The sequence below is a fragment of the Plasmodium vinckei genome, assembly GCF_900681995.1.
Source record: "Plasmodium vinckei vinckei genome assembly, chromosome: PVVCY_11".
NCBI lineage: Eukaryota > Apicomplexa > Aconoidasida > Haemosporida > Plasmodiidae > Plasmodium > Plasmodium vinckei.
In genome coordinates, this window is record NC_051303.1 from 285185 (window position 1) to 313053 (window position 27869).

The following is a 27869-nucleotide window of genomic DNA, read 5'->3' on the forward strand; positions in this document are numbered from 1 at the left end:
ATGGGCCATTTGTGGCATTGTTTTCATTGGTAATTCAATTTTATTTTATAGCTATAGCTGGAAATTATCACTCTCAATATTATCAATACTATTTTATTTTTTAATAAAATAATGATGTTCCCTATCTTAAATTATTTTTGTATATTTTATGAAAAACTGGCTTATCTATTTCGTTAATTTTTATCATTTAATATATATTGGTTATTTATGAAAAAGGAAATAGCCTATTTATAAAATATTTTTCAGCTAGCCAAAATTGAAAAATTTTTTTTTTCATCCTCATAAAAATATGCACTGTACATATGGATTGTCATTTTTTGTAATCCTAAGCATTTATTATATGAATTTTTAAATTTTAAAATAATAATTTATGAAATATTATTAAACTAAATTTTGTTAACAATTAAAAGTAGTAAATTATAAGTATATATTTATCACTTTATAGTAAACGAAATGAATATGTACTCCCTTTTTTTTGGCTTATATCATTGAGATATAATATTATGTGGAAATGAAACGTGTTGTAAAAACAGAAGAAATTTATATGTTAATTAAAATGTAAGTATATTAACAAAATAAAAAAGAGGTTTTTTATTTGTAACACTATTCTGTTATTTTGTATGGCATATGTTTATTCTACATAATATATTTTTTTATTATTCTTTTGTAGCGAAAATATATCCGATATAAACGCCGTAAATCATGTGAAACTAGCATTTAAGCATATTATCCTGGATTTATTTGGACTATCAATGCTACTAAAAGTAGATTACAAATTATTAAAACTTGCCAATGCCAGTAACTTCTTTATTTTGAAAACAGACATACGGTAAAACTTTTATTATTTATATACTTCGATTTGCATGCATACCTATATACACATACAGATATGACCTATTTTTTAAATACACTTTTTTTCAGATTTTTAAACCTCTTTCTTTACATAATTCAACCAAATAATACACACAAATACGAATTTAACCTAAAACTTTTTAAAATTTCAAATATATTAACAAATTTAACAACCATACCAAGTATCTCTTTAAACATCGCCGAAGAAGCTAAACAATGATGTGTGGGGCACACACCAACGAGTTTACAATCATATGTATGTTGTAAGCATGCGTTGAAAATATTATTCTTATTTTGTTTGTTAAATAAAACTATTTCATATCATGTTTTTGTGTATTATTTATTCATTAAGAAAACATTAAATAATATGTACATAGTGATATGTCAAATAATTATATAGATACATCAATACATGAAAGCAAATGTTTGTGTCGATTTTTTTTTAAAAGAAAATGTAATAACTTACTAAAAAGATAAAAACAGAGATTTTACTAACAATAGAAACAAAAGCATTACTAGTTGTTTTGCTTGATTTATAATAAGATGTAGTTGAAACTTCTTCATTATGATTTACATAGGATCTCGAATCTCTATAATAATTATTTTGAACTTTGTTCATATATACATTCATCATTAAAACATCTTCCCCATCCGGTGATTGACATAGACAAGAAAAAGATATTGCCTTACTAGTCGCAGGTAATTTTGTAAATACAGAGTTTTGATCTCCATGTGTAATTAATTCTCTATCAAAAAGAGTTGATGAGTTAACAACATTATAATTATTTTCATCCCATCTATTATTATTTACCCTATTTTCGTTATCACTATTGTTTTCCTTTTTAACATATACATTAGTAAAACAATTGTCAGGTTTTACAGTATAATTAAGGGGACATAACAATACAAGATCGTTTCCACTTTTTGGATATGCTTCACATACTTTGTTTACACGATAGTTTGTAGCATTATTTATAGTTATAGCTGTAGATGATCTATAATCATAATTAAAATCACATCCTGGTATTTTTTGTGAACGACCTGAAATATATACTTGTAATACTTTTCTGACAACTTTATTTCCTGTTTCCATGTAACAGTGACATGAAAAATTTCGAGTGTTTACAACAATAGGGGGAACAGTAAATTCAGATCTACGGACATTACCTTCTAAATTAGTTTTTATATTATATGCACCACGAACATAATCTTGTATTCTATATGGTTGGTTCATTACTGATACATATTCAAAACATAATAAATTTTCATCATAATTGTTTTTCTCTTTATGATTTAGAACTAGTCCTTGTACTCCTTTATTTGTATATGGGCATGCAAATTCGAGTGTCTCTCCTGGTGTTACAGTTAATTTAATAGTAGTGGTTTCTGAAATGGATAAATCAATCGATCGTTTGCTTGTGATTCCATTTAAGCAAAGTACAGCAATTACTAATACACTTGCTATTACATTTTTTACACCAGCCATTTTGCTCATCTTCATTAAATTTTGTGTATACCAACAAATAATCACAAATATTTATATGTATATATTTTAAATACACCCTATTTGTTTTCAGACAAATTTGAAAATAATATTATTACTTAGGCGGATGGAAAGAAAAATAAAAGACCGCAATTAAAGTGAAACCGAAACAAATTAAAATGCAAAAAATGTATTTACTAAAATTTAACAAATTGAAGGATGTATTTTACAACGGAATTTTTATTTAAAATATTTACAAAAAAAAAAATCAATGCCTTTAAAGCGACGAATATAAAAAATGCAACAAATACATAAAATTGATTAATTTAAACCAATGTAAAGATAACTTCAAAGAAATGTATAAATAAAATAATATTAATATATGGAATAAATCAGTATGAAAGGAAATTCACATATGTTGGATACCATTATTTTTTGCTAATAACTATAAATGCATAAAAAACAAAGCATACAAATGATAAGACATCGAAACAGTTTTTGTAATTTGATGTTTAAAGTGTTCTTTAAAAGGAAATGTTTAACAACATTTTTATTTTTTTTCATAAAAACATGCAATGAAATAATATTAAATTATTTCCACATACCCATTTACAAATATTATCTTTTTAAAGACATTATTTTACATAATATAATATTTATATTAAAAAAAAATTATATTAATTAAAGAATTACAATTTAGTAATAATCTCCATTTTAATGTTTCTTCAAATTTTCTCCTTTCCATAAAAAAAAATGTGTGCATGTCTAAATGATATAGCCAATGTGTGTTTTTTTTTTTTTTTTATAATATCATATAAATCTTGCATAAATAGCTAGATTTTTTTTTTTGTTCATATTTTTTAAAATATGTAAAAATAAACTAATTATAAATATTATATAAAAAGGAGAAATACTGAATAGTATAAATATGTAATAAGCATACGAGCAACTATTGTATGTAACACTTTATATTGATTTAAGTTTTTTTTATACAACGAATATATGCATGCATTTGTATTATTATTTAATCAAAGGTATACACATACATTTTTATAGCTTGCAAAATGGGAAATTTGTTTTAGCTATTTAGTTGTATTTTTTTTAAATATTATATTAATTAATTATTATTTATTTTATTCGGGTGAACAACATTTCGAAATTAATAATTCGATAAAATACATGTCTTTAGCTAATATCGGAGATATATATATAATACATATATATATGGGAAACTGATACAAATGCAAAGTAATAGGTCAAATACATACGTGTGCAAGCACATTGCATGATTAAGCAAAACAATCCAAAATTGTTCAGTCGTCGGTCACCAAAACAAAATGCAATGTGATACCCCTTGCAATGATAAACAAAAAGATGAGGAGAAGTATGAAGAAAATATGAGTGTAAAACAAAAAGATGAACTACTAAAAATCGTTAACGAAATTCCAAAGCTATATAAAGATAAAGAAAATGAAATAATCTCCTCTTTAATATATGGCTACATTCACAAATACCCGAAATCGATAGAATCCTATGAAAGTTTTATAAATTTTTATATGCAAAAAAAAAATTATAAAAGTGCATTAAATTTATTATATGCTGTAATATATTTGGATAAAGACAACAAAAAATTTGTTGAATTAATAAAAAAATGTGAAGAAAAATTAGTTTCAAGAATATGTAAAATTCCAGCAATATATAAAAGTCAGTTATCTTACCCTCAAAATGTAGGATTGTATAGAGATAGCCAACATATAATAAATAGTCTAAATAATGGAAATATGGCTATGTATGGACAAAATGATAGATATAATCATGAAAACGATAGTAATCCCGAACCTATATTGAGCGAAGACATATTTAACAATAAAATACATATAGTTAAACAAGGTAAACATTATATAGCATTGGCTAAGCATAATGTTGAACCTGGAGAAATAATATTTCAAGAAAAACCTTATATATTAACACAGCATGTTTTTTCAAATAATTATACATATTCAACATGTTATCATTGTTTAAAGGAAAGAAATGTTAGTGAGAAAAGTTATGCATGTCCAATAAATCCACATGATTGTCCATATATTTTTTGTAATTGGAAATGTTTAATAAATAATAGGAAGGTTCATGAAATTGAATGTTCAATATTACCAATAATTCATGCAGCATCAAAAGAGTCGGGAATAATGTATTATACAGTACTTCATATATTTAGAGTTTTAATAAAAACAAGAATTGAAAGAAATTACAATAATAGAAAATATGATATACTAAATGATATATTTAGTGTTTATTCATATTATAATGCAGTTAAAGAAAATCAAAAAAATATATTTAAATCATTCAATATATTGGCAAATAGAATAATACTAGAATTTCCATCATCATTTTATTTATATCTAAAACAAAAAGAGCTTGTTGAGTTTATGTTAATTATATGGCAATACTCTCCATTTATAAAATATTATTCACCATCATCAATTTTACAAAATATAAACCCTGAAGTAACATTTGGTTTAGTTTATTCACCGATTTTATCAAAATTACATCATAGTTGTATACCAACTTGTAGTTACTACTATGATGAAGATGGATTATTAACTATTCGAGCAATTTGTAAAATACCTGAAGGTGGAAAATTATGTATTAATATATTACCTGACCAATATTTACCTCTTAAAATTAGAAAAAGTTTTAAAGGTATACCAAGGGTTTTTGCATGTGATTGTATTAGATGTTCCGATCCAACAGAAAATAATTTACATCTAAGAAGCATGAAGTGCCCAAGATGTGTAATTGGATATATTTATCCTATAAAAACGGAAGCATTAGTTGAGGCCTTAAAACTACATTGGTATGATCAAGAAATGGATAATACTATATCTAACGATAATGACAATTCCAACGAATTAGATCATGTACATAATGAAGAAAATATGTCTCAGAAAAATGTAAGTCATAATTCCTTTTTAAAATTGTCTAAACAAAATGAAGGAAATATAAATGGTAGTAATTCAGCATATGATGAAAAAAACAATCCTGAAATAAATAAAAAATCGGTAGAACAATCAAGTAGTAAAAATTCACGCCCACATTATTTAAATGACGAGAAAAAAAAAAAAATATGTTCCAATTTAGAAAAGGAAATAGAAAGATGGATATGTTCAAACTGTGGGAAGTTATCACTAAAGGGTAATAAAAGATGTGTTAAGTTAGAGAATAAAATATATTTATTATATAATGAAGCAGAAAATAATTATATTAAAGGAAATATAATTACAGCTAGAAATCAATTACTAAAACTTTCCAATGAATTTTTTAATATTTTTCATCCAAATCATTATATAATATTTAATGTTAATGTATTATTAGCAGGATTATTAAGACATGATCCAAATAAACAAGTTTTTGATTCTTTGATTTTTTTCAGAAAGGCAATTATAGCAGCAGACAATGTATTACCTTCATGCTCATTAGAAAAAATTCATTTATATGCATGTTTAGCACATTATACATTTAATTGTTCTAATATTTCAAAATTATATAATAAAGGTTTTGGATTATCTAGTAAATTTATTTTTGAACCTATGTATGCATCTATATGGAATTCATATACTATTACAGGATACAAATCGACATTAACTATTTTATTGTTACAAAAATTAAGAACATATAGTATATCTATGAATAAGTTTACTCCTTATATGGATATAGAATTTCATATAAACAGAAAAGATGAATTTTCTGATTTTTATCGTAAAGTTACACATAACAAAAATGAGCCATTTAGACAAATTAAACAAGTTGCAAAAAATGATCCGTTTTATCCAATATATATGGCTTGTCAATGTATGGATATAAACTTTGAAGAAAATAAATATTTTATTAACATATTTAGATCTTTTAAAAATGTTTACTATTTAGGAAATGGATTGAATGCATTATGTTTAGCAGCTGCCTTTGGAAATATTAATCTTGTTAAAGTATTATTAAAATTAAATTATTCTCTTTTTTTTAAAAATGAATTAAATATTAATGCACTTTTGCATATGGCTAGTTCTTATTTGCCAGATGAACAAGATGCATATCACTCAAATTATTATTACACGTTATTAAAAGAAATAGAACTACAACATGTTGAATTGGAACTTTTTGAAAAGGATTATTTTGGAAGCATAAACATTTTGTCTAATGGTACATGTAATAAAAATTATGGAAAAAAACATAATTATATGAGTCCCTATATTTTTAAAAACAATATAGAAAATCCAATTCCGTTTGATTTACTAATGGATGACGAATTTATATATGGAGAAAAAAGTAAAGATATGGATAACCGTCAAAAAAATATTCTCATCTTATTTATAAACCATTTGTATAATATTCAAAAAAAAAAAAAAAAAATACATAAAAGGAATCTAAAATTGAATCAAAAAATTTTGGCTAACAAACTGGCAAAATTTAGATCCCAAAGTGAAGTAAGCAATGCTAGCAGTAGCGATAAGGAAAGTGGCAGTGATGCTAGTTCGATCACAATTGATGGCTATCACAATAAATATACCAATTTGAGAGGAAGAAAGAATCATGATGGTACGGATTCAGAGAGCAGTAGAAGTAATAATGATAGATATAGACACAAAAGTGCTCGAGAAAAGAAAATAAAAAATTTAAGTGATTTATCTGAAGAAGAAAATGATGAAGATTTGAGTAGTAACAAGTCGTATAGTAATTATAACAAATCCAATAAACCTTTGAAAAGTCTAGAAAGTGTTGATAAACTGAGTAGGAATAGAAAAAAAAAGAAACAAAATTCTGAACAAAATGAATATAGCGAAAGTAGTAATAGTTCAACATCTGATAAAAGTTCTAGCATAAATAGCCAAAACAGTTTTGAAAAATATTATTATGATGAAGATAATATAGATATAGAATCTGCTTCTGAAAACTGTGATAATATATTAAATAATAAAATGAATAATTATTTTTGTGAAAAATTGTTAATACAATCAGTTTCACATAAATTGTTGGGATTTAATAATGCATTACATTATGCATGTGTAAGGGGAAAAAGAGAGCTAGCTAAACAGCTTTTAATAAGTGGGGTTCCTGTGATGTTAATGAATCAGGAAGGTAATACACCTTTACACATGAGTGCATTTAGTGGTCATAATGAAATTGTTAAAACATTAATTGAATTTAAAACAGATGTAAATTCTGTAAACACAAATGGAGAAACACCACTGATGTTAGCAACTTATCAATTACATTTTAATGTAATAAAAACATTAATCGAGCACAGTGCGAGTGTAGTTGTAAATGGTGCAAACATCGAGACTTCAAACAATGTTGATATTAGCAGTAGCATTGCTAGAAATAACAACAACACAATATTACATTGCTTAGTATATGGTATATTAAAAACTCATAAAATTTTTTATAAAAACAAATTGGATATGGATGATATAGCCACAGTTACTACCCATGGATTTAGTGAATTAACTTCTTCGAAATATTTAACACAAACATCAACTTATTTAAATATTAATCATACAATTCCAAATATTCCTATTATTGAACAGTTACCTCATGATTTTTTTCTTTTACCTTTTAAACTATTGCACAGAATAAAAAAGGCTATTATTATAATAAAATATTTAATGGTACATTGTCCTATTTATTTATATGAAATAAAAAATTCTAATGGTTACAATCCTTTTGAATTATTAAAAGCTATTTGGAAAAAATTATGTGAAAGACGAATAGAAATATTAGGTGTTTCAGATTTAAGAATGTCCTCCTTTAGTGATAAGCAAAAAAATATTGTTTTTCAAGGATGGTCTCTCATTACTTCACTAATTAATATACTCTTGTCTATCCTTCGAACAGATACATCTGTTTTGACTTCAATTTATAAAAATTTCATACATATCAAGGACCCAAATAATTCTACAACGCAATTAAAGGAAATTGAAAATAAATCGGGGGATGCCGAGGCCAAATCGAGCGAATCTGCAACCAAAAACGGGGCAGTTTTAAAAAAATCATCATCAATTATGACCAAGTCAGGTGAAGTTGAAAAGAAAGCGGCACCAATTATGACCAAGTCAGGTGAAGTTGAAAAAGAAGCGGCACCAATTATGACCAAGTCAGGTGAAGTTGAAAAAGAAGCGGCACCAATTATGACCAAGACAGGTGAAGTTGAAAAAGAAGCGGCACCAATTATGACCAAGACAGGTGAAGTTGAAAAGAAAGCAGACGAAATTATGACCAAGCCTGGCGGAAATGAGAAAGAAAACGGAATGAAGCCAAAGGTCCCAAAAAAGATGTTCCTCAAGAAAATGAAACCACCTTTTATAAAGAATAAAAGCTAATTTTTGTAATTAATAAAATTGAAAGTTCTTTCATATATTCAATACTTTTTATATTTTTTAGACTTTTTAATTTACGATTTAAAATTAATTAGCATGTTAACATATTTGTTATTTTTCTTAAAGAAATTATATATATTTTTTTGTTTCTTTATTTGTTTAAAAAAAAAAATTATAAATAATGAAGAACAAAATAAAAAATTTCAAAGAATAGTTACAAGTATGCACACAAAAAAAAGTGCAAATTTGTTTTATTCTCGAAATAGTTTCGAAATATTTTCAAATTTTTTTGTAATTTGTATTATTTCTTTTTTGAAATTGTCTTATTTATTTTTCATTTCAATGTTTCTTTCCTTTTCCTCAATTTCGGTAACTCTTGTTAGAATGTCTTCTGTTTTTCCGCTAGTGAGAAAGTGTATAAACATTTTCCCCATCAATACAAACCAATAAACATTCATTAATAAAATAACAAGTAATAAAAAAATTAGCCATATGAATGTTTCAACACGAATTAGTGAGCTAAACATATTATAATTTTTATGAATTGGCAAAATACAATTTTTTGCAAATATGTATAATCGCAAATATCCCCAACTCAAAAATAAAATGCAAAATGATGAGACGGTTATAAATTTGTATCTTGTATCAACAAACACTCGGCACCTATAAAAAAAGAAAGATAAAAAAGGGGAAAATGGAAATATCTGAAAATCTTAAATAAGTAAGAAGTATATGGTATGTACACTTTTTTTAAAATAGTGTTTGTCCTTACGCTGAAGAGAATACTTCACATATATCATGGCATAACATAATTATAGCTCCAACTTTTATGAAATTATGGCTATATGAGAAATAAACTAATATCATTGCACAAAAGTGTTGTAAAAAGTTTTCATAAAAATCTGGTAACTTCTCCGATTTTAATAATGAAAACACAGATGTTAATAAATATCCACCATTCAAAAAATAGTATATATGAATTAAGTTTGATGTTTTTTGATTTGGGTATCCTAAAAAAGAAAGAAAAAAAAAAATTGGATAGGTTGAAATTTATTCTATTTTTTGTGTGTATTATTGTTATAATTTATTTTCAAATGTAACCTATAAAATAGGCACTAGTTTCTCCTTGTCCTCCCATTTCTGCTGGAAAGTATGTTTGGCTTTTCAAAGAAATAAATCCAAATATACTAATGAGAGAAAAATATATCAAGTTAAAAAACATGACGTTAAATCGTCCGAGTTTAATTCCTCGAATATAAGGACTCCATTTTCTTCATTACAAAGTAAAAAGTAAAATATGAGACATAATTATATGCAATCTAAATAAAAATAATATAATAAAGTAATCGTATTGTGACGTACCGCTTCGGAATAAGACGCTCTCCTATTTGTGTAGAAATTTTGTTTAGTATCAATTTGGCTATATATGTTACACAGCCACTTAACAGAAAAAAAACAAAATAGCGGGGTTTTGGTGATACATTTGTATTTGTAGAAAATATTTCAATGTCTTCTTTTAAATTATATAAAGAAAATAATGTATATAATTTATAAAACTCATTTTTAATACAAAATAAAATTGTCCCATTACGTATTTGGTTTGTTAATCCATATAATGGCCATATTTGATGAGTTGTAAATATTATTGTAATTAATAATAATATTTTGAAAATTGTATCAAGTTTCATTCTTAATATAGAAATAAATAAAATATATATATAACATGAAAAGCATTAATTATATAAGACAAAAAAGTCTAAGATACACCAACATATTATTACCTAATTTTATATTTTTTGGACTTGTATATATTTTTTTTTTAATTAAAAAAAATAAACATATTATAAAGAAAACAAAAATATAAAATGTGAATAGGAAAATATGAAATTATATTATTTTAAGGATTCAGTTAATTTGTATATACTACTATTTTTGACAAAAAAAATAAATAAAATTCAACAGTTTTACACAAAATGTGTCGGGGATGTATAATATTTATATATGTATGTATACTATTTAATTTATGTGTATGTGTAAGTTTGTGTGTTTAGGGGGCCTTGCAAATAATAAGCCACGCATTATTTTTTAATAATGTAACATAAAATAATTATGGTGAATTATGCTGAAATAGTGAATTATGCTAAAATGGTGAATTATGCTGAAATAGTGAATTATGCTAAAATGGTGAATTATGCTGAAATAGTGAATTATGCTGAAATAGTGAATTATGCTGAAATGGTGAATTACATTTTTTATGTTAAAAAAGTTGGAAGTAATATATAAACTAGTTTATGTTTCAAGCAAGTTTAAAAATAAATTTTAGCTTGTTACACTTTTTATTACACAAATAGTCAACTTTGAAATACCAATCGAAATACTCAAAAAATAATAAGCCCTTTACACTATTATATATATATATGGTCTTACTTTTGTAATAAGCAAATAAATGAATAAACAGAGATAAAAAAACTAAGCCATGAAATTAATTCTGCTATTATGTGCATTGATATGAAGGAATACAAATGCTGTATACTTATTCATTTCCCGGGAAATATATATGTAGAAATTTATATGGTTTTACTTTTTTTTTTTTTTTTTTTTTTTTTAATTCCCCCTCTCCATATACAAACACATAAATACATATCCTTGGAAAGAATGTATAAGCATACCAAAAATGAGAAACCCTTACATTTTATTTTTTTTTAAATTTAAAAAAGGAAATATAAGACAACTAATGAAGAACTACAAATTTTTTATTACAATAAAATGTGTTATTAGTTAAGTATTTGTACGTGTTCTTAAATTTGAGTACCTCATTGAATTGTGTATAAATAAGTCTTTGGAAAATGTTTTATTTTTGTACGTATATAGAGTGAGAAAGAAAAAATAAAATAGTAAGACCATGAAAAGGTAGAAAATGAGAGTAACAAAAAATATGCTTTCTATTGAATGTCTAACTATGTTCATTTTTTTAAAATAAATAAAATTATAAATACATGTAATTATTAACAGGTTTTATAGACATTTTCCTTAAACAGTTTATAATTTAAAAGTTTCACAAAAAAGTATAATTAATTATAATTACATTATGGATATGGTTGTTTGTGAAATTTATAAAAACTGTGTCATTGTGTGATGTCCAATTTATGTTCTAACGATTTTTAATTCATTTATTATGCTATCCTTAAATTTTTTAAAGTTTTTAAAATTGTAAAATAATATAATAAGGCTATTCTCTTCGGATATACAACCACATAATACATAACCCTATATGTACATTTTCACTATTGTCATTTTTATTTTTTTTTCACAAAATATATATGTAAAAAAATATATTTAATTAATACTTACAAACACTTTTAAAGAATAGAGATGATTTTATTTAAAAAAAATAATAATTTTTTTTATTCTAGGTCCAAAAAAGGTGAAAAAAAATACAACCCATATTTTTTTAGTACATTTTTTTAATACATTATTTTAGCACATTTTTTTAGCACAATTTTTTTAGCACAATTTTTATATTATGTGCTTATAAAATTGTTTGTTTCCTCTTTATGATATATACTATGCTCTCATATATTTTTACTTATTATATTTTGGCTCGTAGAAGTTTTACTATTCTTTTTTTTTTTTTTTTACAAAATGCGATCACAAACTATCGTAAATTATACAAACTTGCAATTACAACCATGTGGAGTTGACATAAATAATCCGTGATAGCAAATAATAATATAAGGAATATATATGCATGCAATTCCGTTAAATATCAAAACATTAACGCTTGCTAGATCTTTGAAATGTTTTTTTTAATTACTATTTTTTACCATGCCTGTAAAAAGCATGTTACAAAAAAATATATAATATAAAAAATCATATAATTAAATTATTTCATTCAATTATTTATATGAACATTTTTTTTTTATAAATGTATAGCTTATTAATAATTGTAAATTTATATATACCATTTATTTGGTAATCCCTCGAAAAATATTATGCTCTAGTTTGTGATAAATAATTAACCATTGTTTTTTTTATTTTTATTAAATTATTTTAGTGTGAAATATATATAGAAAAAATATATCCATCTATTATTTTATTTTTATTTTTCCCATTTTTATATTATTTTTTTTTTTTAATTTTTTTTATTTTTTGATTAATTTCGATATACCCCCAGAAGAGTAAACCAGATCAACGACAACCAAAATATTAGCACATTACGGAAGTATAAGAAATATATCAACTATACAGATATAAAGTGTATATTATACATGTTTGGCATGCTTGTACATGCTTATGCATAATATATATATACTTCTAAAATATTTCATCGTCGATTTTTAAAAACTTATTACTATTACATAATGAAGGATAATGACAAAAATGAATATGGGACTTTTCCAATAACTATAAATGAAAAATATGGAGGTAAAAGTGGAGATTTTCAGTATAAAAAATTTTATAATTCTTTATATGAGAAGGCAAAATTAGGACTTTTATTTTTATCATGGTATGGATTGAATGTTATATATAATGTTGAAAATAAGAGAGTATTAAATATTACAAATTTACCATGGACAGCTAGCTGTGCTCAATTATTTGTTGGATGGATATTTATAATTACATATTGGAGTACTGGATATAAAAAAATTCCAAAAGTTTTTTCATATGATATATTTTTAAAAAATATAACAATTCAAAGTGTATGTCATATTATGGTTCATTTTGGAGCAATCATATCTATGTCATCAACATCTGTTTCATTTACACATGTTGTTAAAGCATGCGAGCCAGTTTTCACTGCTATATTATCTATAATATTATTGAAACAATATTTAAAATTCAGTAAATATGTTTGTCTTGTAATTATTGTTGGAGGTGTTATATGTGCCAGTGCTAAAGAAATTAATTTTACTATGGTTGCTTTTATATCTGCACTAGTATCAAATTTTGGATCGTCTTTAAGAGCAATATATGTAAAAAAAATGATGTTAAATAAATCATCTATTGGAGAAAATTTAACAGGGCCAAATATTTATGCACTAATAACTATTTTGTCTGCATTAATCTCTTTACCATTTGTTTTTATATTTGAAGGAAAACAATTATATAAATTTATAACAGAATTTGAGACTACACAAACAAAACATACATTACAAGAAGTATATATAAGATTATTTTTAAGTGGTATATGGTACTATTTAAATAATGAATTTGCATTTATGTGTTTAGAGAGAGTTAATCAAGTTACACATGCTGTTGCTAATTCATTAAAAAGAGTTGTTATTATTGTTTCTTCAATTATTGTATTTAAAACACAAATTACTTTACTTGGTGCTGTTGGATCAGCTGTTACAATTATCGGGGCATTTCTATATTCTATTGTTTAAAATATTTTTCAAAAATCATGGAAACCTATCAAGCACATTCAAAAATTATACAGTTTCCGATATACATACACTTTTTATAATATTTTTTAAATAAAAAGTTTTATCAAATATCATGAGTTTAAATATATTCCCATTAAATTGTGTAACTAATTTGGCATATATTTTCAGATAGAAGATATTATATCTTTTTTTTTTGTGTCAATAGATCCTTTATTGTGTTTTTAAGACTATATAAAACTTCAGAGCGACCCATTTAAGAAAAAAAAATAAAGGAAGAATAAATAAACTTATATCATGGGGAATATATATATTTTTTTTAATATACAAATGCAAAGAAACAAGCAATAATAAAAAAATATATGTATAATTCATATACCTATGCACAACTGCATAAGTACTTTTAAAAAAAAAATGAAAAAAGCTGAGATATGCATATATAATTAAATATAGATATCTCTCATATATTTTACATTTTTTAAAGTTTTGTAATTGTATTTTGTCAACATGTTTAAAAAGTTATATTTGAAGTTTTCCTTTTTTTTTTTTTTTAAGTCTACCATATGAGTTAGTGCATATTCTCATATGTATTTTATACTATTGGCATATTTATTTATTTCGTTTTTACATTTTGTAAAATTATGTTATTATTTTTTATTCTAAATATTTTTTTTAAAAAAAAAAGGAAAACTATAAATATATAAAAACACTTTATATCTATATTAAACTTTTGATAATATTTTTTTCAAAAATTATTTTACATATATATATATTTTTTTTTATCATTTTTGTATGTACATATGCAAATAAATATTTGCACAAATATATGTACGTAAATGTAGGACAAATAAAAAAAAAATGGACTATAGAAAAAAAAATATATTTGATACTTTTTTAATTTTCGCAAAGACATACTAATAAATATATGATGAAAATATTGTCTTTTTCCTTATCCAAATAATATTATTAAATTAATATCATTATTGTTATATTCTACATATTATTATCAATCTTTTTTTCATGTCCATTTTATTTGCGAATAAAAAATATGTCATACTAAGCGCACACAATAAAATATACACAAAAAAATATACATACATATATATATAAGTACGATTTTAAATATGTATAGGGAAAAATACCAGCCCAAAATATTGTCACTCTTGTTGAGCGCGGGGTAATTTAATAATATAGCGGTAGCAATATATGTAGTTATTATTTTCCTGATACTCTAGGCATTACTTTTTATTGATAAGCATAAATTTTTTAATAAATAAAAAAAGTTATGTAGAAAATATGGAAATAGTTAAAAGGCAAACAAAAATATGTACCTTATAATAGTTTTACTATACAAAAACGTGCACACAGGTTGTGTCCTCTTTTCACATTAACAAGTTAATAAAAATATGCAATTTTGTCTGACTTGTTAATAAAAAATGAATGAACAGGCATAGAATAATATTTTTCGGAATTTTCCTTTATAAAATTTGTCTTCCCTTTTATAATCAGCTCTAAGCCCTTAGAAATATGGAAAATGAGAACAAAAAAGGGATGTGTTAGAAAAGTTTTAGACGATACAATAAAATTAAGTGCTATAGAAATATTGTCTGAAAATACTTCTGACTCGTACATATACACATCACCAGGAAAATACAATTCGCTAGCTATTAGTTTGCCTATTCTGGTTTTAATTGTTAAAAATGTAATATTTATTTATACTTGTTTACAATTTTTCTTCATTTTTTGCATATAATCATTATAATTTGTTAGGAAAAATTAGTAAATAAGTATCACAAATATTATTACATGTTCATAAAAAATATATGTATATGCATAAATATACCTGAACAAAATAGGTCAAATTTTGAAATTTTTTTTTTGCTTAGATGAATAAATATTTCTCATTTAGAATAAGTGTAATGGACAACAAAAGGTGCCGAAGGACCTTTCGAATTTCGAATTTTCAGGTGAAAAAAAATAAACTAATGAACAATCATTACAATTAAAAATATATATACATTATTGAAGTCAGATTAATATAATATGTATATGTGCATAGACATATTAATTTTCAAACTATTGCATATTCTCTTTATTTAATTTGTTTAAAAAAAATTAGACTGTTACAAGGCTTTCAAATAAATGGTGTACTATGCCTATGGTACTAAACGAAGGATGGAATATTCTCCAAATAAATTTAAGTGATTACACTGAAAAAGCATTCAAAACAAAATATGTTGAAACAATAGAATTACAAATTAATGCAAGTATAAGGATTCGATGCATATATTTTTGTGATAGAATTTATAATAATGAAGAATTAAAGGATGAATTTAAAATATTTTCAAAAAAAAAAGAAAAAATTGTATATATTCCTCCTCAAAATTTAATTAAAACATTAAAAAAAAAAACCATCAAAAATGCAGTCAAGGACAAAATATCAAACCAAGAAAATGAAGAAGAACACCAAGATGAAAATAATATATCAGAAATCGAAAAAATAAAAGACACATCTTTAGATCATGTAGAAGAAGGAGATTCCACTGTGAATGTAGATCAAACAGTGATGGAAACAGATCCCACTGAAAATAAAATTAAAGAAAGTGAATCAGATTTCAAAAGGGAAGATGATCAAACTATTTCAGAAAATTTTGAAAAAGAAAACAAAACTCATGAATATATGGATATGACTGAAGTTTTAGAAACTTATACAGATAAAGTTGAAGATATAGATATGACTATTAAAAATGATGAAGATGGTCATTCTTTATCAAAAATAATTGAACCATTTGATGAAGAAGAAAATAACGATACCATGGATCCAAACAAAACATTATTAATAGAAGGAAATGATGATGAAACAGATATTAATAACTTAACAGAAATTAAAAACATTGAAATGGATTTGAGCAATGTCTTATACGATGATCCAAATTACTACACTTACAATAATGACGACAATTAGAAGTTCCATATAAAAGGGGAAAAAATAAATTTTACATATAACTTCCAACTCATGGAGCAAATAAAGTAGTCAAAGAGTATATGTCCCCCTTATGTGGTTATTCCTTTTTTCGATTTTAAATTTAAAAGTATACATATTTTTTCTATATTTTAGCATGTACATTTTTCGGTGAAATAGACATCACCTTTAAAGTCTTAATTAAAATATCAAAAAAACTAAAAAACAAAAACAAAAACAAAAAATATGCATATGTATATGCACACCATTCACCAGTTTCAGTCAATCACAATTACGGTCTATCAATGCATAATTGGGATATGGAAAAATGGTGAATTAATCTAAAATTATTGACAAAAAAAAATAATAAATCGGAAAGAACGATAAAAAATATGTTTACACGACGTTGCAATCAATATAAATCTGTGATCAGGTCATGTAAAAGGTGAACAAAATTAAATCCATTTATTAAACACAAATGGGTTTTGTTATAATTGAAAAGAGGGTATGATAAAAATGGAGAGCCATTATACATAGTATATATATCTGTACTTATAAACATGTGATTACTGATTGTACTTCGGTTTTGATTTTTATTTAACACAAGGTTTAATTTTATTATATTGTCTAAACATAAATGTATTTCAATGGTTAAATAATTTAATACAGGTTTTAACAAATTGTTAATATTTGTGATTAATGAATTATTTATTAACATTTTGATGGGATAACTACGTACAGTAGATATATCATATGGTGCATAATTTGATTTGGCTAGCTTTAAAATATCTTTTTTTTTTTTTAAATTAATAAAATATAAGTTTTTCTTAAAACGAATAGCATTTATTAATATTGGTTTTTCTATTAAAAGTTTTGAAACAAAAATAAGACTATTTTTTAGCATATCCATATTTTTTTTCATATTATATTTATAATTTAAAATTAATTGTTCAATTTCTTCTTGCTGTTCATATAATTTTTTTAAATAATTCATATGTTTTTTTTTTTTTAAAATATTTATAGCTAGCTGGATAGCTATATTTCTCCATTTGACTTTAAAAAAAGTATCTTTATCATAAGTATTTTGTATCATAACTAAATATTCTTGATCATATTTTGATTTTTCAATTTTATCATATTTAAATTTTTTAATGTATAAATTAGGAGGAAATTCTTCAAAAAAATCAACATATATCATTTCATCAGACACAAATATATCAATAACTTTTTTAATTAAATGCACCAAATTTACTTCATCTTGTTCTTGTAATGAAACATAATATGTTTTAAGTTCCTTTAATTTTAATAGTAAATTATTAGTATCATCACAATCTTCAAAAAGTGGACAATTTTTAAAACACTCTGATATTATGTATACATTATCTTTTTTACAATTATAATTATGTATAAAAGAAAATATATATTCACTATTTTCAATACACCCACTTTTTCGATATGCCATATATTGAGGCATTGGTATTTTTGTAAATTGGCATATACTTATATTTTTTTCTGTCAATAAAAATCGAGTGTCTATTTTAAAATTATATATTAATTTACATTTTATAAAAAATTCTATTTCAATCTCATCAAAGATTAATTTTTTATTCTTTTTCCTTCCAATATGGTCGCTATTTTGTGTGTCATAATTGTTTGGGGCATTATTTATGGGCTTATAACATTTTATTTCCTTCTCCACATTTGTATGTTGATTTAAATTATTTATGTTTTTGTTTATTTCTATGACTTGTTGCTTATGTTGATTCGAACTATTTATTTTTTTGTTTATTTCTATGGCTCCTTGCTTAACTTCCTTCTCTATACTGTCTTTTCCCTTTGATGTTTTTTTTATAAGATTATATAATAACTTTTTTTTTTCTTTCATCATGTTTGTCAATGGTGTATTATTTTTAATTGGGCCGGATGGTAATATTTCCCGTTCTTTATTCGAAGTTGTGTCATATTCTTTTTCATTGGATAGCCCATTTTGTCTATCATTAATTTTGGGGTGTGAAATTTTACTATCAGGGTTTCTTTGATTTGATCTCCACTTTCCAGACACGTTAACTGGCATATTATCTCTTTTATATTTGTAAAATAAGTTGACAATTTTAATAATTGGGTCGTCAAAAGATAGTGCAATATAATTTTGGAAGCGGAAAAATAAATTAAAAATATGACATAGTTGAAATAATTTTAATTGGACAAAATATGGTTTAATATCTAAATGGTAATGAAACATATCAATATATAAATTAGCATATATATCATATTTTGTATTAGTTATAAGTTTATTTAAAATATGTATAAATGAATTGAATGTGTTTTCAAATATATATTTAACAGAAATAAAATTGTTTTTTAAATTATAAGTATTTAAAGATTCAAATTTATTTAAATATAAAATTTGTATAAAATCGCAGATTCGATCACATGTTTTTATAATATGTACAGGAATAGGAGGATAATAATATTTTTCTGACACCTTTTGAATGTTACTTAATATTGGTAATATAACACCCATAAGTATTAAGTTAAAAAAAGGTAGATATACAATCAAATTATCATTTATAAAATATATTTTATTTTGTTGTTTATTATTTTCTTCTTTATTTATATTCTTTTCATATATACAAAAATATTTAAATAAATATTTTATAATAACTTTAAATATTTCTGGGAACTCTATTTTTTCAAATATTTTACACAACTCTTTAAATACCTGTACAAAATCTATTTCAACAAGAATATTTTTTTCCTCTTGTTTTATTTCATTTGTTTCTTCATCAGATATATATTGTCTTTTTTCTGTTTGAAAATTATCTCTTACATCTGTTTCAGTAATAGCATAATTATTCATTATTGGTTTTTTATTATTAAAAAGGTTGTGATTATATTTTTTTTTTTCATCATCATCTTTCCCTTTTATGAAATTTAAAAATTGTTTATTTTTTTCTTCATCTTCCATTTCAACAAACATTTTAATAGAATTTCTTGGTTTATTCTCTACTTTATTATTTTCATTTTTTAATTCTATATTTTCGCCAATTTTGTTTTTCATATTTATTATGGCATTATTATGAATATAATTTGGGTTCTCTAAAATTGTATCGTTTTGGCTATATGCATCTAAATGGTCATAATTTATTTCATTATATTCTCTTTTTGTGTCATCTAAATATGAAACCTTTGTCAATTGAAAATTGTGTAAATTATCTGATTGGGTCCTTTTCCTAGACATACCATCTAGTAATCTTACAAAAGAATTCTTGTTATTCATATTTGCTATCGAATTTGAAAAGGTTGATAAAATATCATTTTTCATAAATAACATTCGAATTAATGTAAAAAATATTGAAGTCTCTATTTTATATAAGGAGTCAATATGTAAACAATTTTTCATCTCTTCAATTCCAAGTTTTATTAAAAAAATTGTAAAAATATTAAGTACTCTTTTATTTCTTATATCATAATATAAATCAAATATAAAAGAACATAAAATTTTTGTGCTATTTTGATAAAATTTATGTTTTTTCTTTATATCTGTGACTGTATATTTTTTTTGTCTCTCATCAAAGGTATCATAATCATATGCATGTCGTAGTGTGTCCATTGTGTTTACATTAGGACCAGCATCTACTGTATAATCAAAATGTGTATTATTTCTATTCTTTTCAAATACGATTTTTTTCAAAATTTTTACATTTTTATAATTATGTATAATACAGATCATAATTAAATATAATGGTTGTTGTTGTAATATGTAAATAAAATTTTCTACACTTTTTCTATTAGAATCGAAAATATGAGTATTGTTTGTGTACATAATATTTGGTAGCGGCTCTTTCATATAAGCAATATGAGATAAAATATAATTTTGTAAATTGATATATAAATCATTATATTTTTTTTCAAACTTTTGTAAATTTAATAAAAATTTCATATGTTTAGTATATAAATCAATTAAATCTTTTTCATAATTTTTTATATAATTTAAACTATTATTATATTCTTCACTTTTTAATAATATTTGTATATATTCCCAATTTATAATATTTTCTAAATTTTGGACTTGAAATATAAATTGTTCAATTTGCTCTTCATAATAATTTTGATATACTAAATAATTATTAAAACGTTCTTTATTTATTATTTTTTTTTTTACCATATTTATTTCATTCCAATTTGTATAAATATTATATTTATGTGAAAACATATCTTCATTATCTATTATTCCTCCTTCGATATTGTCTGCTTCATTTTCATATTCTTCTTCTTCATATCCTACCCATGTTTTTATAATATTTATTGGATTTTTTATATATACTAAATTTTTTAAACCTATACCTAGATGCCCATTTTTGGAATACCCCCATCCATATATATCATTATTAGACAGTTGTACAAAACTTACATTTTTAAATGAATAAATCTGTTCAACATTATGTTTTAAAAAATATGGAACTAATGTTGGAGAATTTAAATAAGTTTCTTTTTGATTATTACTCAAAATTTGAAAATAACTATTATCACCTAATCCAAATATTTTATTATCATGTGTTAAGAATAAAACATGTTGATATTTTCCAACCATCATTTTTATATTACTTATCTGATTATATAATGTGAAACTTTTATAAAATATTTTATTTTTTATAAATTCACCACATATATATATAAATCCATCAATGGATAATATTATACTATATGTTGATCCAGCTAATATATCTTTGATGTATATCTCTTCATTTAGTTTAACCTGCTTAGGGTAACTTAAAATGGAAATATGCTCACTAATCTTGTTGTCAGTATTGTCCTCTTTTTTACATTCCACCTCATCTGACATACCTAACCGTCCATTATTTGTGTTGCCACATACATATAACTCATTATTTTCAGTTAAAAATAAACTATGGCTAGTTCCTAAAGAACATTTATATATATTTTTGGCTAAATTAATTTTTCTTGGTAATAATATAAACCCTTGTATATATTCATTACCTAATCCAACTTTCCCACTTTCTGCATTTCCCCATATATATAAATCACCACATTCAATTTTTTCTTCATTTTCATTATTCGAATAAAAATTATTATTAACAATACAGGCACTATGATCATATCCTGCATATATATTAATAACATTACTTAATGATTTTACATGTACAGGTTCATAAAAATCTTTTGTAATACCAAGTCCTAATTGGCTTTTATTATTTTTACCCCATCCATATACATACCCTAAATCATTTAAAGCCAATACATAATCATTTCCACACACTATTTTCATTATTTTATTTACACATATATTTATATTAATAGGAATATGATATTTTTTATTTAAATTGTAGTCTCCTGTTCCTAATTCTCCATTTTTGTTCCATCCTGATCCATATACTTTTCCATTCTCTATTAAAAATATACTAAAATAATCATTCCCATCTATTATTTTTGTTTTAGATTTTATTTTCAAACCAATATTATTCATTTCACCGAATAATGGTTCCACACCTTCACTATTTTTATTTTGAAATAATTTTTTTGCTACCCTAATTTCATTAATAAGTGTTTTATTTAAATTGTAAAAGTCTGTAATCACGTCTTTAATATATATTTTTCCTCTCAATTCTTTTATATATACTATTTGCATATTTTTATCTTTTTTATAAAAAGTGTTAATATATAAATTAGTATTTCCCATTTTGCTTCCACCCAATTGGGGAGTACAATTATTTTGAGAATTTTGCAAAGTGACATTTCCAATTTCATTGTTTTTTTTTCGATCCTCAACAATATGTTCAATTACATTATCATCTGAATCTAAACTACTATCGGTATTATCTAATATTATTTCATTGTTATTTATATTTTTATAATAATTATTTCCAAACATAATTAAATCACCAACTAATGTTATACCAAATGGTATATAAGTAGATGCATGTACATAAATACATTTATAGTTTGTATTTATTTGTTTAGGTGTTTTACAAATATATGTACTGCTACCATTTTTTGAAATATTAAATGTCCCCCATATATAAACATCACCATTAATATTTAAAGCTATAGAATTAAAACAAGATGAACTTAACATAAATATCTTTTTATTAAAATTAAAAAATTCTATCTTTTTTGGATATAGCAAGTCGGTATCATTTCCATGTCCTAACTTATAAAATTTACCACTACCCCATGTATAAACATTATAATCTGTATCTATACAACTAGAGTGTGATACACCTGCACATACAAATATTATTTTCTTTCTTTTTTTTAACTTATTTATTATTTGTGGTGTATTATAAGTTTTTATATCCCCTAATCCTAATCGACCATTACCTCCAAAACCCCAACTATATATATCCCCATTTATTGTACATGCTAAACTATGTTTACTTCCTGCTGAACAATGAATAACACAATTTTTTAAATAATCATAATTATTTTCTTTTGAATTATTGTAAAATTTATATTGATATGGATTACTTTCATTTTCATTTTTTATCGACCGTTTTTCTAAATGTATTTGAGTTGGTTCATAAACATTTGTATATGTTCCATTCCCAACACATCCAAAACTGTTTGATCCCCATCCATATAAAATACCATCTGTTGATATTGCCAATATATGCATATCACCACAAGAAATATATTTTATTTTTGTATATTCAGGGAATCGTATTTTTATAGGAACAGGTGTAAACCAATCAGCTTTATCCTCCTTTCTTTTATCATCCCGATTTATGACTTCATTTTTATTTCCATCAATTTTAATGTCTTGTTTCGAATCTTTATCCATTGAATTTGTTGAATTACTATCTTGTGAATTTTCGTTTAGCTCACCATGGTTATCCTCTTTTTTGTTTTCAGAATTTTCACTTTTTCTATCGCTTGAAATTCGATCATAATCGAAACTCATCAAACTGGTGGCACTGCTAATGGATGATTCAACTCCTCCACTAATGCCAAAAGCGTTAAGAACATTTTTGTTAATATATTTTCCTTTTTTTTCTTTTTCATTTTTATGATTTATCTCAGATTTTGTATCGTCTATAATTTCCCTATGTTTTCTATAACCTAGCAAACCATTATTTCCCTTACCAAATGAATAAACAAAACATCCTTCATCATTTAAATTTTCTTTGACTAAAACATATGTTGAATAATGTGTGCAACAAACTGAACAAGCTATAAAATTTTCAAAAAAATTAACAACAGTTGGTTTTTCACAGTATCGTATATGTATACCAACTCCTAATTGGTTGCTACTATTCCCACCCCAACAATAGACACTTGGCTTTTTCTTTGAATATGCAATACATGCATAATGATCTAACCCTGTACTTATTTTGGGATATAAGTTAAATATATATTTATTAACTTCATTAATGTTCTCTTCATTTTGATCGTACATTTTATAAGGTTGTATTTTTCATGTGAAAATTTTTTTAATTATGTGTTGTCTTTCATTTATTTCTTTATTTATTTTTTATTCCTTTACTCATTTTGATAGTTCACTGTTTGGTCGGTGTTTTTTTGACATGTGTGTGTGGTTTTTTCACTCTTTTAATTTTATTATTATTTTTTTTTAATATTTATTTTTCTCTTTCGCAATACAACTATATATCTTAATTAAGTTTAATCATATAAAATATTACTTGGGAAATACAAAAATGCCAATTTAATTTGTATTTATATTATTAATAGACATATATAAATAAAATTATAAATGTATATAACAAAATAATGATATAAAAATTATTTTAAAGACCAGAACATTTACATTGGCCATATAATCAAAATAGCTATTCCTTGGTGTTTCAATACTGACAATACAAATGTATAAACATATGAATAAAAAAATATGCACAATTGGACATATTATATATTCATTTTGAGGTTATTTAGTAAAAAAAATATTAATAATAAAAAAAAGTATATTTATATCCGTATATTTCCAATGGCATACTTGTACAAAATTAGTTATTTTTTGTGTATGCATTTTGTTGCAAATAATAAAAAGGTGATACAAAACAAATTTAAATAGATTATTAATATAATAAAACAGTATACATTTTGAATATGTATAAAATATGTGGAGATAGAAAGTGTGGTTATGCTTAATGTTGATTGGGTTTGAACTAATCATTTTATAATACTGTATATAAATATGAGGGTATTTTATATAAAGTATAAAAGTCCATTTACATTAGTTTATGGAAAAATACTGTTAATAAAAAAGTAAATATAATTAAAAAGATGAAATTATTCTTCATTTGGTCGGTCTTTTCTTCTCTTTTTCGTTCCCATTCATCCTTTTTTTTTCTTTTTTATAGCTATATTTTTTATAGCCAAAAAAAAAAATAATTTTCCGTTTTTATATTAACAGTATCAAATATATATGCACAATTAAGGTTATTTTTATTTATTTTTTTAAATTACTTTCAAAAATAATCAAATGTTTTATTGTTTTTTGGTTAAATAAAACATTATTTTCATTTTTCCATTTCTCCATCATTTAAATTTGCATATGCATATATGTATTTATTTTTTGAGCCATTATAAATTATCTACTTTTCCAATGTTAAACTAATTATAAAATATATGTAGCTTACCATTGAAAAAATATGACTAATAAGAAAAAAAAATGCCTAGCAAGGTAGGAAGAGTTAGGATGCCTGCTAATAACAGGCTGCCCGTTTCAGCTTCATTAAAAACCTCAGAAATTTGGAAAAAATCTGTTGGTTATGATCCATATGCTTCGGTAGAAGAATTAAATAGCAAAAAGGAAACGAAAAATGAAGAAATAAATGAAAAGGCCCAACATTTATTTAATATTGCAAGAGTAACTGGTAATATATCCACCACGATTCCAGGGGCATGTACACGGTGTAATCATGTTGGCCATTTATCTTACCAATGCAGAAATTTTATAAACTTAGATGGATATGATATTGGAAATAATATGAACGGAAATGACGAAAATGAAGAAAATGAATTAAAAGAAAGAAAAAACCTAGGCCTCATAAGTAGTACAGATAGTGACAATAGTAGTGATAGCGAAAGTGATGATAGCGATAGAGACGCAAAAAAACATAAAGAGAAAAGACGGAAACGAAAACATAAAGATCATAAACATAGGAAGGACAAAAATAAGAAACATCACAAGCATAAAAGTCGTGATGATAAAAAATATGACGATAAATTAATTAACAAAAAGAAAGAAAAACACAAAAGTCATCACTATGATGAAAAAAAAGATAAAAAGAGCAAATACAGAGAAAGCGATAAGAAGCATAGAAGATCAAAAGAAAGATAAATAACGACTTAGAATATATACCGATTTTATAATATATGAAAAATAAAATAAAAATATTTTAAAAACCATCCAGATAATGGAAAATACATATTACCATATATATATATATACACTTAAATTCGAATTATCTCAAATATAAATATCATAATTTGTTTAGTTAAAAAAGAGTGATATAAAATGTAGATAAGAATTAGAAAAATCTGCATTAAGTCTTTAAAATATCTTATTTTTTATCCATTTTTTTATATATTGTATTATTATTTGTTTTTTACCTCTTTATTTCATTGATCTATATTGATTGATAATATATCATGATTAAAATATGAGATATTTGCATGATTTATTTATCCTATTTTTTTGTGAATTGCTTATATTTTCAATGTTATATAATAATTATTATAACCATTTTATTATCTTATACCTTTGTTTTTAACTTCAAAAATGAAAAAAAAACTAATAATTTTGTTATTAAAAATACAATTAACAGATAGAGCAAAAAGAAAATCTCAAGGTGTTTCTCTAATTTGGTTGTTTGGTGTTTTGCTTTATTTTTAGATTAAAAAATAGACAAAATTTATTTTAATTTTTATATACAATTTTGTACTACATAATGTTAATTCTTTTATATTAACTTGTTCCTTTTTTGCACACACAAAGCTTCCCTCTTTTTTACATTGCCTGGTCAGGTAAAAAGCTTAAAAAAACGAAAAACAGCTAGCAAAAAAAAAAAAAAACAATAAAAACACACACATTCGACATAATATAATGATATTGCAAGCGGACAATCTATAAAGGGATGTTTGTGCCATTGTTTTTTCTCAATCCATATAAATAGATATATAACAAAAAAGAATTGAAGGCATATCAAGGTGATAAAATAAGTAAAAATATATTATATATATATATATATATACATATTCGTGTGGGAAAAACAAAACAGAATGAGGTCTTACATGTTTGGAGAAATAACCTTAAGGTAGTAAATGATAAATAATTTAAAAGGGAAGGAACATAATTTTTTTCATTTTTTCATTCTTTCATTAAAAATTTTGGAGAGAAAAAAATATATAGTAATAACAAGTTAGTAGTAAAAATTGTATGAACAATAGTAGAAGGAATAATATAATGGTAATAGTGATAATCTAACAATAAAATATATAAAATGTTTAAACAAATTTGTAATAATTTCTTAAATTTTTCAAAATTGAAAGAATATCATAAAAATATACTTACGGGATTTATGTAATCCTAATATATATAAATGTATACATAATATATTTTTTTATATCATGAATAAAATACATAAAAATAACCCTAAACCCTGAAAATATAATAAAATGTGTGGAACATAAGCAACAAAAGATATTTAATCTATCTTTTTCCTTTATTATATTAAAATATTTAAAATTTGTGTTTATAAAAATTGTAAAATTTCACGTTTAAAGGTTAAAGATATATATATATATATATATATATAATATATAAACCGTATTAACAT

At 23.6% G+C, this 27869-nt stretch overlaps 8 protein-coding genes across 8 annotated transcripts; 5 read left to right on the forward strand and 3 right to left on the reverse strand.

The window, feature by feature from the left end:
• Positions 1-511: 511 nt before the first annotated feature.
• Positions 512-1072, forward strand: PVVCY_1100840 (conserved Plasmodium protein, unknown function; the record flags this gene model as incomplete). The annotated part of the gene is made up of 3 exons (XM_008626290.1): positions 512-558; positions 671-829; positions 922-1072. 3 exons carry the CDS (start codon positions 512-514, stop codon positions 1070-1072), a joined length of 357 nt encoding a protein of 118 aa, XP_008624512.1.
• A 222-nt stretch (positions 1073-1294) lies between these two features.
• Positions 1295-2338, reverse strand: PVVCY_1100850 (6-cysteine protein; the record flags this gene model as incomplete). Its single annotated transcript, XM_008626289.1, has 1 exon — positions 1295-2338. One exon carries the CDS (start codon positions 2336-2338, stop codon positions 1295-1297), a length of 1044 nt encoding a protein of 347 aa, XP_008624511.1.
• A 1334-nt stretch (positions 2339-3672) lies between these two features.
• Positions 3673-8706, forward strand: PVVCY_1100860 (SET domain protein, putative; the record flags this gene model as incomplete). The annotated part of the gene is made up of 1 exon (XM_037634523.1): positions 3673-8706. One exon carries the CDS (start codon positions 3673-3675, stop codon positions 8704-8706), a length of 5034 nt encoding a protein of 1677 aa, XP_037490615.1.
• A 320-nt stretch (positions 8707-9026) lies between these two features.
• PVVCY_1100870 (longevity-assurance (LAG1) protein, putative) lies at positions 9027-10391 on the reverse strand (the record flags this gene model as incomplete). Its single annotated transcript, XM_008626287.1, has 4 exons — positions 9027-9366; positions 9476-9713; positions 9805-9974; positions 10066-10391. 4 exons carry the CDS (start codon positions 10389-10391, stop codon positions 9027-9029), a joined length of 1074 nt encoding a protein of 357 aa, XP_008624509.1.
• Positions 10392-13064: 2673 nt separating this feature from the next.
• Positions 13065-14090, forward strand: PVVCY_1100880 (triose phosphate transporter, putative; the record flags this gene model as incomplete). Its single annotated transcript, XM_008626286.1, has 1 exon — positions 13065-14090. One exon carries the CDS (start codon positions 13065-13067, stop codon positions 14088-14090), a length of 1026 nt encoding a protein of 341 aa, XP_008624508.1.
• Positions 14091-15211: 1121 nt separating this feature from the next.
• Positions 15212-17052, forward strand: PVVCY_1100890 (transcription factor IIb, putative; the record flags this gene model as incomplete). The annotated part of the gene is made up of 4 exons (XM_008626285.2): positions 15212-15264; positions 15597-15789; positions 15974-16054; positions 16207-17052. 4 exons carry the CDS (start codon positions 15212-15214, stop codon positions 17050-17052), a joined length of 1173 nt encoding a protein of 390 aa, XP_008624507.2.
• Positions 17053-17461: 409 nt separating this feature from the next.
• Positions 17462-24466, reverse strand: PVVCY_1100900 (guanidine nucleotide exchange factor, putative; the record flags this gene model as incomplete). The annotated part of the gene is made up of 1 exon (XM_008626284.1): positions 17462-24466. One exon carries the CDS (start codon positions 24464-24466, stop codon positions 17462-17464), a length of 7005 nt encoding a protein of 2334 aa, XP_008624506.1.
• A 1233-nt stretch (positions 24467-25699) lies between these two features.
• On the forward strand, positions 25700-26371 carry PVVCY_1100910 (conserved Plasmodium protein, unknown function; the record flags this gene model as incomplete). The annotated part of the gene is made up of 1 exon (XM_008626283.1): positions 25700-26371. One exon carries the CDS (start codon positions 25700-25702, stop codon positions 26369-26371), a length of 672 nt encoding a protein of 223 aa, XP_008624505.1.
• Positions 26372-27869: the final 1498 nt, after the last annotated feature.